The following is a 16334-nucleotide window of genomic DNA, read 5'->3' on the forward strand; positions in this document are numbered from 1 at the left end:
TTCCAACATAAAGACTGAAATCTTGTGTTCTCTGCATTCTGCATTCTCTTCCTTCCATCCAAGAGTTATAATCTTTGAAATTATTTCCAAGCGAACATTTACAATTACAATTACTGTACGTTAGAAGGTCTGCTTTTGTGGTATAATATAAGGATCTTCTATTATCATCCCGTATTTTCAATGTAATCCATATTACTCACCCATTTGCATCAAAGTAAGTTTAACCTTGGGGAAATCTGTCCTTAAATGCAAGAAGGGGGAAGAATTTGGATAAAAGGTAGAATAGGGTTTATTGTGCGTCAGGAAACTTGACTGTGGTTTCCAAGTACCATGCAGTGTTTCTCTTTGCTCTGGCTGCCTCACCTTCATCCCACCCTGCACCACTCGGTAGGCAAGCCGGTCCCATCGTCCTCTTGTATTTCTTCCTCATTTTGTATCTTGACCAACATCATGGACTGGGGAAGGAGAAATGGTCCAGGTTTTGGAGATTAATAGCAGTGGAGTAAGGATTAGATGATTTTGCTGAACTTTTCCAAACCGAGCACACCCAGCACCCAGACCAAGATCAGCTGTCCTTAGAAGCCCCTCCCCACATGTCCTCTTAGTCATGATGCTTCACCCCACCCCAGGGTAACTACTCTGCAGACACTCAGCCAGATAGAGTAGTGTCACCTGCTCTTTAACTTTATATAAATGGGATCATTCAGGATGTACTTGTTTCATTGGTCGGGATTCCTTCATTCAACGTTAGTTCGTAAAATTCACCCAAATCCTTGTGCTTGGAAGTAGTTCATTGACTCAAATGCAAAATAAACCACAATTTACTTCTCCATTCAACTGCTGATGGGCATTTGAGGAGTTTATGGTTTAGCGTGGCTGCGGGCTTGTGAGGACGTGGCTGTGGTGTGCATGTGGACATGTTTCTGGTAGGTGCCGAGCTGCTGGATGTGTGTATATTCACCTGTTTAACTGTGTGTATATTCTGCTGTTTAACTGTGAACAGCAGACAGAGCATGTGGCAGGTGCTGTCCAGAAAGAGGCCCCTCCCCCGCTTGTAGAAGATTCTGTCCAGCGCCTCTGCGGTGAGATCTGATATGTCTGCCCCCCATGCAACCACCCACCCTTCTCTGGCTTAACTGGCCCTTCTGTGGAGCCATGATGCCTGACATTTGAAAGGATTGGTAGGATCCTGAAGAACCTTCTGAGTCATCAGAAAGAGCTTCTCATTTGTAGTTTTACGGTTCCACGATCAATTCATGCTAAATCCTAATTCATTTATTCACAAACAGTTATTATTTTTCCACTCTCTACAAGGTGCTATAGAAGTAAATTAAAAACATGAGGTGCCTGGGTGGCTCAGTCGGGTGAGCGTCCAACTTCGGCTCAGGTCATGATCTCACAGTTTGTGGGTTTGAGCCCCACATCGGGCTCTGTGCTGACAGCTAAGCCTGGAGCCTGCTTCAAATTCTGTGTCTCCCTCTCTCCCTACCTCTCCCCCACTCACGCTCTGTCTCTCTCTCTCTCTCTTTCAAAAAGAAAATAAACATTAAAAAAAAATTTTTAACAGAATCTGGGGTGCCTAGTTGGCTCAGCTGGTTGAATGTCTGACTCTGGATTTCGGCTCAGGCCATGATCCCCGTGTCGTGGGATGGAGCCCCGAGCTGGTCTCCATGATGAGCATAGATCCTGCTTGATATTCTCTTTCTCTCTTTCTCTCTCTCTCTCTCTCTCTCTCTCTCTCTCTCTCTCCCTCTTCCCCTCTCACAATCTCTCACTCTCTAAAAAAAAATTTTTTTAAGTAAAAAAACACAGAATCTTGCCCCTGAGGAGTTTACAAGTTTGGGGAAGCATAAATAACTCTAACACTAAGTAGAATGAGATGTGTTCCATTTTAAAAACATGCAGGCAAGGTGACTATTTTTCACTACTGGTACCCTACATTTGCCAAACATCATAGGCTAGGGTACTTAATTAAATATTATACAATTTTTCATCTAGGGGCACCTGGTTGGCTCAGTTGGTTAGGCATCTGACTTTGGTTCAGGTCATGATGTCATGGTCCATGAATTTTGGCCCCGAGTTGGGCTCTGTGCTGACAGCTCAGAGCCTGGAGCCTGCTTCAGATTCCGTGTCTCCTTCTCTCTCTGCCCCTCCCCTACTTGTGCTCTGTCTCTCTCTGTCTCTCAAAAACGAATAAATGTTAAAACTTTTTCTTTAATTTTACATCTAAACTTACTCTAAACATTTATGGGCTCATCGATGGTAGATGTAAGTTCAGGTTGAATGCCACAGAGTCTAATTTTATTCTATTCTGTGAATCTAGGGATACTTAGACTCTACACCAACAAATTTTTCAATCAGTAAATTGATACTTTCTGCTTATCTCCCCACCCTTCAGGATATACCTACAATCCTTTCTTTTATTTCCAAGTTATCTGCTAGAGTTTAGTTCTGCTGGTGACTGTATAATTATTCATTCAACATATATTTGTGTCGGTTACTTTGTGTCAATATTGTGGCAGCCCCGGAACATGAAATAAGGAAACACACCCAACCCCTGCAAACATCCTTGTCCTCTGAGGACCCTTGTCATCCTAGAATTTACAAGCTCAGCGGAAAGAGAAACAGTGGTTGAGAATTTCAACTACTGTATGTAGTGGGTTTAATAGTGTCCCTCCAAAATTCATGTCCACCTGGAGCCTCAGAATGGGACCTGTTTGGAACTTAGATTTTTTTTTTTTTATTTTTTTTTTCAACGTTTATTTATTTTTGGGACAGAGAGAGACAGAGCATGAACGGGGGAGGGGCAGAGAGAGAGGGAGACACAGAATCAGAAACAGGCTCCAGGCTCTGAGCCATCAGCCCAGAGCCTGACGCAAGCCTGACGCGGGGCTCGAACTCACGGACCACGAGATCGTGACCTGGCTGAAGTCGGACGCTTAACTGACTGCGCCACCCAGGCGCCCCTGGAACTTAGATTTTTACAGACATGATCAATTAAGACCATACTGCGTTAGGGTGGGCCTTGATTTAAATGACTGGTGTCTTTGTAAGAAAAGAGAAGGAGAGTCAGATAGACACAGAAACACACGGGGAAGAAGCCTTATGATTTCACAGGAAGATAACAGAGCAGTGTAGCTACAGGTCAAGGAACATCAGGATTGCTGAGAAGCTGAGTCAAGGAAAGGAGTCTTCCCTAGAGCTTTCAGAGAGAGCATGATGCTGCTGATACCTTGATTTAGGCCTCCCAGCCTCCAGAATACTAGGAGAAGTTTCTGGAAATAAAAGTAGCACCGTCGTTTTTTAAAGCTTCTCCCTTTGCTCCTCACCTTGAGCTCTCGGCACCTTGTTTAGATCTCAGCTAGAAGAGCTATTATAGTTGTCATTATCTGTTTATATAACCATCTATCGGTTATAATGTGGGCTCCGTGAGAGCAAATACAGTGTCTTAGTTATTTTTATATCCCTAGAACTTTGCATGGAACCTGGCCTCTGGGATTTGATTTATAAGTGACTGCATTGATATATAAATAAGTGAGTCAGCAAATACATGCATTAAATACCTTGTTTCTGCTCTGTCTTCTTGGCCTGTCTTTGGCCCTACATAATTGCCTTTCTCTCTGGTCTGACTTAACATATTAACTGCCTTTTCTTTTTCTGTGTGCTCTACTTACCACTGACAAATATTTTTATACCAGTTGTCCCAATAAATTTTTGGAAAAAGAGTCTCTTCCTCGTGAATTTCTGTGTTTACATGTGGGGCCATTTTTCTAATTCCCTGCGTCTCATGGAAATGCTAGCCATGTTTGCTTTGCACCTTTGAGAGCTAATTCTTCATCATTGCCACCATCATAACCATCAAATGGTTGAGAGCATGCTGTGTTGCATTCCATGTAGAAGGGGAGGAAGGCCATGAACAGTGGCCCCTTTTCTAAATGAGGTCACCACCTCAGTCAGAAAAACCACAGACAGGCCCCAGAATTAACTAAGATGTACAGATGGCTATGGCAAAATATTTATATTATATACAACAAAAATGTAGGAACAGTTTCTGAAGTTTATGAGAAACGAGCCACGTTTTCTGAACTAGAAATAAGACATATAACCTCACGATGAGCTCACAACCGATTGGACAACCGTGTATTGTATTGAAATTGTATGTTCCCCCAAATGCAGCACCCATGTTCTCTCTGGCCAGTGTGGGTACCCTCACTCAGGGAGGAGGGAAGAGTTGGCACCTCTCTGACTTACAAAACTGTTCTCAGCCTCCCATGCTAATCTTTCCACAAACTGGAGACAGGCTGTAATTATAAAGTAAAAGCACACCCAGCAAGGGAGAAGAAGCTGATGGCTTTTGAAACATGCTTCTTCCCTAAGCCCAGCAGAGAAGCTGCTCGAATTTGATGGGCTCTTTGAACAGGATCGGCGTTCCGAGATGCAGGCTGGAGAGGGGGACGAGTCGGGTGGACATAGAGAGGTTCATCCCAGTCTACAGAGAGGTCTGAGAGGAGGCAGTAGTAAAAAGAAGTAAGGGGGGGGGGGGGGCACCTGGGTGGCTCAGTCGGTTAAGCGTCTGACTTCGGCTCAGGTCACGATCTCATGGTTCCTGAGTTCAAACCCCATGTGGGGCTCTGTGCTGACAGCTGGGAGCCTGGAGCCTGCTTCACGTTCTGTGTCTCCCTCTCTCTCTGCCCCTCCCCCACTCGTGCTCTGTCTCTCTTGCTCTCAAAAATAAATAAAACATAAAAAAAAAGAAGTAAGGGAGGTTGGCAAGAGAAGTCAGCCTTGGATTGGGAAGACAGTGCGTTCTGAGAAGGGGAGGAAGCCCATTACTTCATTTTTCAGGCCAGAGTTCCCCTAGCCAAATCCATCCTTAGGACGGCTCCTGAGCTCAGCACTGGTTCCAGTTTGTGACCTCAAGTCTCAGTCTCCCTGAGACCTAATTTGTAGACATATAAAAGCCCTCTTGTAGATAGAGAGATGATAGATAGATAGATAGATAGATAGATACCATTTGCTTGTCATTTCTTGCAAAGATATTTTATGGCATACAATATAATCATTCTCAAGCATCCATCCTTACAACTAACTAAACAGAGAACTTCCTGTAGGTACCAAATGTGTTGTTTCCATTTTGAGCTTTTCTTTTTAATCTGCTAGAATAAATGATGCGTTTTCTTGACATTTTCCCTCTTTACAACTATCACTACTTAGGAGTTTCATTTATTTGTATTCTTTTGATTTCCTGCCGTAGCACACATATTTATAAAACAAATTTTATTGTTAGGTTATTGGATATGCTAGTGATAATAAAGAAGTAAACAATAAAAAGTAATGTTTGGTATTAACGGGAATATTTGGGAATAAAATAACAATAAGTGTTTCCTCTCATTGTTTTTTTTTTTTTTCTGGGCTAGTTTTTTGCTTTGGTTTAGTTTTGGGTTTGATTTCCGGGTTGTTTTCAAGTTTGTGCACGGAGAGAGCGGTAGATGGCGGGAGACAGTAACGCACTTGATGGGTCTCTGCTGCCATCTACCGTCCGTCGTGCACCAACTCACCGTTTCCTTGATTCGAAAACTCAAGTACTCCGTGACTTGCAGTAAGCCAAGTTCCCCCTTGTCTTCTTTCTATTTTTTTCTTTAGTTAAAGCAAAGTGAAGCCAATGCAGACACCAAAGAGAAGCTCCCTTTGCGACTTCGAATCTTTGAAAAATTTCCAAACAGACCGCAAATGGTGAAAATCTCAAAGCTTCCTTCAGATTTTACAGTTCCTAAAATCAGGTATTAATATACTTATTTCAGCGTATGTGCCAAATACACTGTCAAAGAGTTATCTTGAATCTGCATCAGTCCTTCTTTCAAGTTCATGTTTAAAAGAAGGGTATTCTTTTCTATTTTTAAGTTATTTATGTTTCTACTCTCTCTACCTCTGTTTTAAAAGCCATTGACCCCTTTAAGCGATATATTCGGAGCAGTCATTTGATGGTGGCATTAGGCTGCTTCCCCCTGCTTCTTCCCGAGATGCTCCTCAGGGATTCGTCTCCCCAGGTAACAGGCACGGGTGCTCACAGCTGCAGGTAGACACCAACCCCTGACTTTCAACCATATAAGGATAAACTTGCCTCTTGAAGCCTTTTATTTTCAAGGAAGTAGAGAAATGCCACCAGCCAGGTTTCTGTCCTGCTGTGACAGCATTTGTTTAGAACGTCATGTCTGATTCCAGTATAATTTGTCTTTCACGCTTCTGTCAAGTTTAAAAATTCTTTAATGCATCTTAGAGAACAAGTAGTGCATTACAAAGACCTGCTCAAAAGTGTGTTGCCATTGTTTCTTTATGCATCATAAACCAACATAACTATTGTGGGAGAGAATGGTATGTCGTTCCTCCAAATCTTTAAACTGTCCTTAATGTAGCATGGACACAACCTTAGAAGGAAAATTCTGGTGACATGGCTTGCCCAGCACACTTACCTTAGGCTCTAATGGGTCCTTGTCTTCCTCTTTTAAAAGAAGAAATGTGGCATTTCCCACTTACACTAATTTTATCTTCCACCCCTTTGCCCTTCAGTTAAGCATTTGCATAAAGGATATGTTCAAACCCTTATTTTTAATAATCAAAGGATTTTATTTCAGTTGTAGCTCAAAAATCACAAATAGAACCAGAATAGTATGAAATTTGACATTTTTATGTAACTAGTTCTAAAAACAATCCTGGGGGGGGGGGGTTATAAAAATGTGAGACTGGATATGGTGCCATAATATTTAAAATTCAAATGGAAATGTATTTGCATTTCTGATTAAAATAATTTTTTAACTTGAAAATAGGAAGTATGGGGCACCTGGGTGGCTCAGTCGGTTAAGTGTCCAACTTCCGCTCAGGTCATGATCTTGAGGCTCATGAGTTTAAGTCCCCCGTCAGGCTCTGTGCTGAGAAGCCTGGAGCCTGGAGCCTGCTTTGGATTTTGTGTCTCCCTCTCTCTCAGCCCCTCCTCCCCCCACTCGTGCTCTGTCTCTCTCTCTCTCTCAAAAATAAATATTAAAAAATTTTAAAGAAAAAGAAAATAGGAAGTATAAAAGAGCCACATATTAGATTCAAGATTAGTGGTTGTATGAAAAGGTGTTATTTGCATTCTCACCATGTTTTGGAGATGAGATAAAGCAAGTTTCTTTGAGTTATTTTTAATCTTTAAATGTAAAATTATCTCCCAATAATTCTTATGATGAGTGGAAGTTCAGAGAGATGAACTAATTCTTCTAAGTCTTAGAGGCGGAAAAGAAGTATCTTATTACCACAATGAGATTCAAAAAACTACCGTCAATGACTGAATATTATTGCTTAAAAGTTATTTCAGGGACATTGCTTTTTTAAACAAAACTACTGAAGATTCAGGAAGCTTTCTCTAAATTAATTATTTTGCTAATTAAATTTAAACACTGCTCTTGGCATGATGTGTCTTCTTTCTTTCTTTCTTTCTTTCTTTTTTAGCAGGCAAAAGTTTATTAGAATATAAGATGAGGAATGAAGAATAGTAGGAAAGCTCCCTTTACAAAGAGGGGACATTAGAAAGTGAATGTCCTGGGTCTTTTTTTCTCTGAACTTCTGTCACCCTATCATAGCTCAAGCAAATACACAGGTGTAAAACGCCACCACGTGCTCCATTTTATTTAACAATGCTTGACATGTGTGTATGTACTTCCTTTGCAAAGGGAGAGTTTCATGAAGCAGTTCATCGATCGCCAGCAACAGGACACCTGCTGCCTGTTACGGAGCCTCCCTTCCACCTCTTCCTCGTCCTGTGATCACTCCAAACGGTCCGCAATAGAAGACAACAAATACATTGACCAAAAAGTAAGAATCCACTGCTTCAAATTACCAAAGTTTTCTTAAGCACGTATGTTTTACATAATTGCAAGGCTCTATGGGGTCCTGAAATCGAAGGTCTCAGGACAATAATGAAGAAAATTATTTTATTTGTAGAAGAAATTGTTAAACCTGACATTGGTATTATTTATGAATTTCAGTTTTGCATTTGTACACGTCAGCTTCTGAGCCGTGCCAGGTAGCAGCCCTGTGACTTTGATGGGTAGAGACCATCCCAACCCTGCATTTTCTTACTTGCAGAAGGGTTCTGATTGCCAGCGGTCAGCCCGGTTTAAGGGTGGCCTGTGTGTTGCTTTTTCAAGAGACCATGTTTATTCCAGTTATTACACTAGGGAGAAAAACCAGAGGAGGTTCCTATAAAAATCAGTCAAGGGGCTCCTGGGTGGCTCAGTCAGTTAAGTGTCTAAGTTTCAGGTCATGATCTCGCCGTCCATGAGTTCGAGCTATGCATCAGGCTCTGACAGCTCAGGGCCTGGAACCTGCTTCAGATTCTGTGTCTCCTACTCTCTGTTCCTCCCCCACTTGCACTCTGTCTCTCTCTCTCTCAAAAATAAATAAACATTAGAAAAAAAAATCAGTCAACATAACTACCGCTTATTAAGTGCTTAGTATGTGGTGGCAATTATCGCTATGTGTTGTCTTAATCGTGTTGTGATCTATCTATCATTCAATAGTTGATAGGGAATTTTTTCCCTCGGATTCCACAGTTAGAAAATGAATGACCAGTTACAGAGTTTGTAACAGATCTTAAACATTAGGGTTCACTTGCAGGCATTTTCCTTTGGAAGTCCTGGTTCACTTTTTATTCCATTAAATTGGGGCCATCCTTTTTCTGTTGCTTAGGATCAAATACATATTTCTCATTATCACGTGAAAATAAAATACCAGCCCCTTCATCCTCTTTCCCCTGCTCTCCCATCCCACGAGGATTAGCCTTTCCCCACAGAGTGCCTTTCCCCTCTGCTGCTTTTCTCCTGCCCTTCCCCACCTCTCCCCTCTAACTCTCCCAGCACTCATCATGTGCTGCAGCCCGGTGATTTTGTTCTCAGTTACAATAATGAACTCCTTGTACGATGTCTCTTCCTGTTTATTTTCTTTCAGTCACCTACAGATGCTATTTCTCTCGCTTCTAGATTCCAACGTTGTAGATGACAAGTCTGATGCCACTGTCATTTTTTTTTCATATGAATATAATTAGTTTTTTCTTTGGTGGTTGGTTGGTTGGTTGGTTGGCAGGTAGGCTTTCTGGTTTGGGGGAGCTTTTAAGACTTTCTACGTATCCCTGGGGCTCAGAAGCCTTACCAGGATATACTTTGTATGTCGTTTCTCATCAGAACTGCCCCAAATGGGGAGTCTTTTCAGTTTGCAGACTGAGATATTTGTCAGGGAAATTTTCATTTACTATTTGTTCAATTATTACTTTTCCATCTGGCCCTTTATTTCCCTCTTACTTTTTCCCTCATGATTGCCGTCGGTCTGCTTTTCTTCTGTGCTTTGAAATATTTATTCCACTATATCTTCCAAGCCACTGAATTGATCTCAACTGAGATTTTTCTTTGCCTTTAAATTTTGAGTGAAAAAAAAACCCACAAAATGTGCGTTTGCATGCATGTGTACACATACAAGCAATATTCTTAACCCTCATTAAAGACTTTGACTGTTTTTTTAAAAATATTAAATTTGTCACATTTCTTGTCCACAGTTGTTACATTTCATTCAATACTGTGTCCAGGGCATACACGAGGAACTGCATGTGTTAGTGGACAATCAAGTGGAGGGATAGTGGCCTGGTTTCAGCCACTCAGTGTGAAATCGCATTTTACATACTAGAACACAGAATGTTTATTTTTAAATTTTATTTCAAATGCAGACTTTAAGCCAGAGGTATGGAATGAATCCCCAGCCTGGGCTGTGGTTGTCGTGACCAGCCATCTCCACAAAGAATGCCGAGAGCTGGTGGCCGTTGTGCCCCAAGTGGGCATAAATCCACAACATGCTCTTTTAAGTCACTAATAACATTATTCCACTGGAAACACAAAATTGAAATTAGTCCCTGATCATTTATTTTCTCTCTGAAAGCAAATACGACATTTCTCACACTTTCTGAACAAAATATTTTGAAATTGGTGAGGAAAAAAAATAAAGATTCTTGGCAGGTGTGTGGGGGTTCCAAGGGGGGCACACCCTATCACCCTTCTGGGTGCCCACCATCTCCCTCCCCTAGCGATCCCTGTGCTAGATCACTGTCTGAGAATTTCAGATGCCATTTCTGACTTCTCCAATGTCCTTATATTTTTGTGGCTTCTGTCTACTTTCTCATTTCACATTATTTTTAACTAACTGAAAGTAAGATAACAATTTCAATTTTATTCCATTATCGTACAATTGTGCCTTTCTCATAATATCCTAAAATATAATGAACTAGCACAGGCACTGCTCCTCAGTGGTATCTAAATCACTCAGCATTGTAAAAGAGACCAGAACTAGAGCACCTGGGTGGCCCAGTCAGTTAAGCATCCGACTCCTGATTTCAGCTCAGGTCATGATCTCACAGTTTCCATGAGTTCAAGCCCCAATTTGGGCTCTGCACGTTGACCATGTGGAGCCTGCTTGGAATTCTCCCTCTCTTCCTCTCTCTCTGCCCCTCCCCAGCTCTCTCTGTCTTTCACAAAATAAGTAAATAAATTTTTTAAAAAATTAATAGAAGATACTAGAATTTTTTGATGACAGCAGGCATTCCCCAATCTATAAGTTTGGTTGATTCAAACACACAATATCTGATCTTGTACCAGGAAAATTATAGAGATGGTTAGGTTATCCTTCACCCCAGGCAAGCTTCGTTGGCCCATATCTGGATAATCTACAATTGGGAGAATATTATTTACCTCCTCGTGAGCTTCATTCTCTGGAGACATGCTCCAGTTGGGAAGGTGGGGTGTAGAGAACATATTTTCTCTTCATCTCAGTAGCCACTACCCTAGCATGGCAGCAGCAAGAAGGTTTACCCACGCTACTGTTGCTTCTTAAAGCCTTGGCTTTATTTAGGCTGCAGGGAAAGTCAACTTCCCTCCTTTGACGTTCCAGTGTTTGCAGCTTCAGCTGCCATTGCTTCCTGGCCGTCCTCAGAAGTACCTGGGATTTGTTGTCTGTGTTGAGTGCCATTAGCCCAGAAAACCCAACACAGAGAAGCCCGCTTAACGAATGTCAGCATGAGGATGCCCCAGGGGAGCAGAAATTGAAGAGGAAGCAGTCTAGTATTTGTATTTGTAAACATGCCAAGCCTTTTTTAATTTTTTACTTAAAAACCCTAAAGCCACATAAAATTACATAAGCACATGACAAAAATCCTGAACAGAGACCATACCCCTCATAGCTTGTGATAAAATATTTTTCGGTGAGCACTTGGAAATTTCTGTGACAGCCCCAGATGCCTTTGGAAATGCCTGGCAGTGTCCAGTGGATGGCAAGGCTTTCTCTCTATATGAAGAAACTCTCCAGCGTGGTACGGCACAGATTGAGGCTGTTTTTCCTCAAAGAGTAGTAAGAAATAAAAAGAAAATGTGAGGCCAGTCTAACAGTGATTCCCATGACATGAAAACAAGGAGCACTAAAGTAAAACTTTTCCATTAATACTGCCCTGTAAGGAGAAACTTCTGAGTCCCGCAAAGCTGACCTCGTGTCAAGGAAAATACTGAGTCCCCAGGATCATGAAGATCATAAGTTAAGGGATAAAAAAGAAGACACGACAACGAACAGTGGGGATGGTTTTGGTTATGCAACTGGAGGAACATGAAGGCACAAAGGCACATGCTGGGCAGGGTACTGTCCGAGTTATGACCTTGGCTTTGAACAACCATAAATAATTCCATGGCAATCTTATGCTGCAGGGACCTGATCACCTTTATCATGTAGTTTAAAATACCTGTCCTTCTCCCCATAAACAATAAGCAAACAAAAACATAAAATCTTTAAGTTGTTGTTGCAGATCCTAAAGGAAAAAGACAGAGGGGCACTTGGGTGGCTCAGGTGGTTGAGTGTCCGACTCTTGATTTCAGCTCAGGTCATGATCTCACGGTTTGTGGGATCAAGCCCTTCATCAGGCTCTGCGCTGACAGTGTGGACCCTGCTCGGATTCTCTCTCTTTCTCTCTCTCTCTCTCTCTCTCTTTCTCCCCTTCTGCCCCTCTCCCCCTCAAAATAAATAAATAAACTTAAAAAAAAAAGACAGGAAACAGTGCTTTCCAACCTCTCCCTTGTGGTGAATGGCTGCCCTTCCAGACTCCATAGAAAATGGCATTCCCAAGGCTAATTCCCTCATTCCTTTCTCCTCCTACTCTCCCACACCTGGGGCGTCGGCCAGGGGTTCCCTCTCCTGGTTAAAGGATAAACCTGCATCTCTTGAGAGGAGGTTTGTACTTTCCAAGCAGAAGGAAATCGGGCAATGGTTTTCTACCCATTTTTTGTCCAGATTATTGAAACTAAACCCTGGGATTCTTTACTAGAGTGTTTGTTAGTAAACTGAGGTGTGAACGTGCTTTTTCAGTAGCCCTGGTAATAAAAGCAGCCCATTCACAGGTGAATCGTCTCCATAATGTCAAGGTTTGCCCTGTGGCTGGAACTGGCGACTCTCTCTGCCCTTTAGCTGAGCTCGCCAATCCTTCTGCCCTGCTGTCTTGGCTGCTGTGCCCTTTCTGGGGTCAAAACCTCACAGCATGTGGAGAACATGAGGGAACTACACACTCACATCAGCCTGAGCTTGGTTTCAGCTCAGGTCATGATCTCACAGTTTCGTGCATTCAAGCTCCGTATCGTGCTCTGTGCTGGCATCATGGAGCCTCTTTGGGATTCTCTCTCTCTCTCTCTCTCTCTCTTTCTCCCTTTCTCTCTCTCTGCCCCTGGCCCACTCATGCTATCTCTGTCTCTCTAAAAATAAATAAATAAAGTTAAAAAAATAGAGAGTATTTCTCTGACAATAGGGCAACATCTGCCTCTGTCTTACCTGCCTCCTTTCTGCTAAGCATATACAGCAAGTTCCACAGTAAGCCTCCACAATTATCAGCTAACACATGTACAAAGTGAGGGAAGTGATACAAGTAATAACTACGTTTTCTTGGCCCTTTTCATTTCCATGAGTCTTCAGGTTCACTCAGTCATTCAGCAAACATTTATGGAACACCTGTTGTTCCTCTGGCACTCTTTTGGGGCCCTGAAAATTCAACACTGAGCAAAATGTGATCAGTGCCCTTTAGGGGCTTTTAGTCTTGTGGGGACAAATGTGTAAATGCAGGGGGGTAAAAATTGTTGCAGGAACCTGAGACAGGATCCCTCACAGGAGCAGGAAGCTTGAGCATTGTAGGAGGAAGGTGCTCCAGGCAGAGAGGGAAGCCTGTGGAAAAGCACAGGACGCCGAAGACGCTTGACATAACTTCATGAGAAGCAGAGTAGAATGGTGATTATGACCAGTCACAGTCATAAGTGATGTCGGTTCCGATCCTCATCTCTAGAGATAATTCTTATTTTCAGTGTTTGTCATGAGGATTAAATAATAGATTATAATATGTTAAATGCCTAGCATTGCACTGGCATAGCTTATGTCACGTGCCTCTAACACCAGATAAAAAAGATTACCGATACTAAACCATACCATGAATTCAGACTAAGCAAATAGACTTACATTCATCAGTCAAGACAAAGGACTTTTACATAAACAAATTAACCTCCAATTCTAACAGTCTAGTTAAGCACAATATATTAATTATTGATTTATTTTCCTTATTGCTCATGAATATGATTTTTTTTCGTCTGATTTTTTGTGATATTTCAGTTACTACCCTCATTGCCTACATAGTGTCTCAGATTCTCAAGAAGTAAATTAAATTGCTCTGGAAAGATTTACTCTTCACAAAGCCTTGTTGATTGCCAGACAGCATTTTGTATTTTTCTGTGTGATTATAGAGTGTTTGATGATTTGTTCCAGTAACTACATACAGAGCAAGTTAACTGATCTATAATTTTCAGGATGAACATTTACTCACCAAAAAAAAGGGGGGGGGTGTGCGGAAGAACAGCCTATTTTCATCTTTAGGGCTTTTACTCTTCTGAAAGGATTTTCTAAAATAATAGCTTAGCATCTCCGCGGTGCTATTCAAGACGCATCTCTAGGAGGACAGTGGGAGATTACATGGCATCACCACCTCACCAGGGGCCGGATAGCAGAGTTACAAACCATGTGGTCGGGGGGGAGGGAAGAAGCCACCAGACAGAATGTGAAAACTCTCTGGACTTCCGGACTTCTGTGTTTAGCTTACAAATGCATTAGTAGGTGATTGATTGTCCATTTATTCACAATAATGGAGAGGAAACAAAAAGATACAAAATATAAATGAAAACTTTTTCTTTCATTTTGATTGGCCTTTGCAGTATGTTTTCGTGCTGAGATCAAAGTACAGCTGAGTTTGAATGCACATCTTTTCATTTCAGTTATTTCTTGAGGCCCTTTCTATGCACACAGTGAGCTGGGGTCCAGGTAAAAATCACGTCCTGCCGTCAGCTAACACAAGAAGAGAAATTCCCGGTCAGTGATTCTTCTTGCAGAATATTTAGTGGTATAATCATTTTGGGTCTGGGATTATAAATACTTTGCATTCCTTAGGTGTACACCCACTGAAGTTCAAAAGTAAATGCATCTAGGATCAAGCATCATCTGTAGATAATACAGAAGGCTTTTAACCACAATTTTTTGGTGCTGTCTCCAAAGCAATGATCAGAACTGACTTTGCAACTAAGCCTATCTGTGAAAGTTACATTTAACTCCCCTGTCTCAATGTTCTTCTCTTTTGAGTATAGTTTACTCTTAAGTTTTACTTTCCGTTAAGTGTAATACCGATCCCAATGTGTTACAGTTGTTGCTGGGGCTGGTATATTTGGATCTAAAGTTCCAATACAATTGAACCATAATTGGAGAGCAAGCACTGCTCCCAGAGTGCCTAGGATTTTATTTTTATTTTTATTTTTTTTTAATTTTTTTTTTCAACGTTTTTATTTATTTTTGGGACAGAGAGAGACAGAGCATGAACCGGGGAGGGGCAGAGAGAGAGGGAGACACAGAATCGGAAACAGGCTCCAGGCTCCGAGCCATCAGCCCAGAGCCTGACGCGGGGCTCGAACTCACGGACCGCGAGATCGTGACCTGGCTAAAGTCGGACGCTTAACCGACTGCGCCACCCAGGCGCTCCTAGGATTTTAAATTCACAAACACCTGCATGATTAAAAGCATCTGGCATTTTCTCCCAGAATCATAAATCCACTTTTTTTTTTTTTAATCTCTGCAGGTTTTTGGTTTTTGTCTCTCTGTCTATATGAGCTCTAAGCATGAAGTGATATGCTTAGGTATATATTATAGTGTATATTATGGTTTCCCACCAGTAGGTAGTGTACTTTGAGCATACCTGTTTTTGACGATACTGGTTCCCCCTCATCTTCTGAATCATCGGCATCATTACACTGGTCTAGCGATGTGTAAGTTGTTGGAGATTCGGCCAAATCTCCAACGCCACAAGCTCGAGTGACTAAAGCATTGTCATGCAATCTAGTGCAAAAACAGTCAAGCCAATTAAGTTTCCAATCATCTGGTTTCTAGTTTCACAAGATTTTCCTATCAAGTGAATTGGTGCATTTCAAAATAAATAGGCTTCCTTTGTAATTTTTACCTGATTCACATTTGTTATTTCAAGGATTCACTTCATAAGAAAAAAAATGTAGTACAGAAAAGAGTCATCTCTAATATTAAGCAATGTATTCATTCTGTAAATACATTTCAAGAACAAATTACAGGCAGTACTGGACAGTGGAGAGAAATGTAGTAGACAAAGAATCCACCAGCCTTACCATATGGAGCCTATGATCTGGTGGAATTCACAGAAAGATAAAAAGGTGTTTCACACACAGAGCAGAAATCAATGGGTATGGGTGCCCTTGGCCCCAAAGGACGACTGTGAAGGGTATGTGTGTGTGTGTGTGTGTGTGTGTGTGTGTACATATTTATATATTTTTAAATTTTTATGTCTGGTGTTTTTTCAGGGTTCAGAATTTATAATGTTGAAATAACAAGATCAAAACTCTTGACCCATCATCTAAAACTCCCTTTTCACAAAATCCACATTCTAAGGCATATTTCAAAGCTTCATAACATGCTATTATAACAGTACTCACCTTTGCATACATTGTAATGTGACTATTTTAATTTTGCTGCTGCCTACACTAATCACCTTTTTAAATTCTTTCTTTCCAAGCATAATGTCAATTTTATAAAAAGTTGATTTTATAGAAACATCCTGCCGTACACATGATCTGTCCTATGCGCCATGGGATTAGTTTTCAGTTCACAGGTGCATGAAAAATTAAAATACGGCTGAATGATGTACCTACCACCTTCAACCTATGTAATTTTAAGTA

General features: G+C 41.4%; 1 protein-coding gene across 8 annotated transcripts in view; it reads left to right on the plus strand.

Annotated features, from left to right (window-relative positions):
• Positions 1-16334, plus strand: part of NALCN (sodium leak channel, non-selective) — a 335141-nt gene that overhangs the window by 234426 nt on the left and 84381 nt on the right. For all 8 annotated transcript variants that reach the window (XM_086708540.1, XM_086708523.1, XM_086708529.1 and 5 more), the window contains 2 exons: positions 5644-5780; positions 7707-7848. In XM_086708540.1, coding sequence (XP_086564666.1) covers positions 5644-5780; positions 7707-7848 — 279 coding nt within the window. The remainder of the gene's footprint in view (positions 1-5643; positions 5781-7706; positions 7849-16334) is intronic.

This window comes from Puma concolor, chromosome A1 (assembly GCF_028749965.1).
Source record: "Puma concolor isolate L17-30 chromosome A1, mPumCon1.1.hap2, whole genome shotgun sequence".
NCBI lineage: Eukaryota > Metazoa > Chordata > Mammalia > Carnivora > Felidae > Puma > Puma concolor.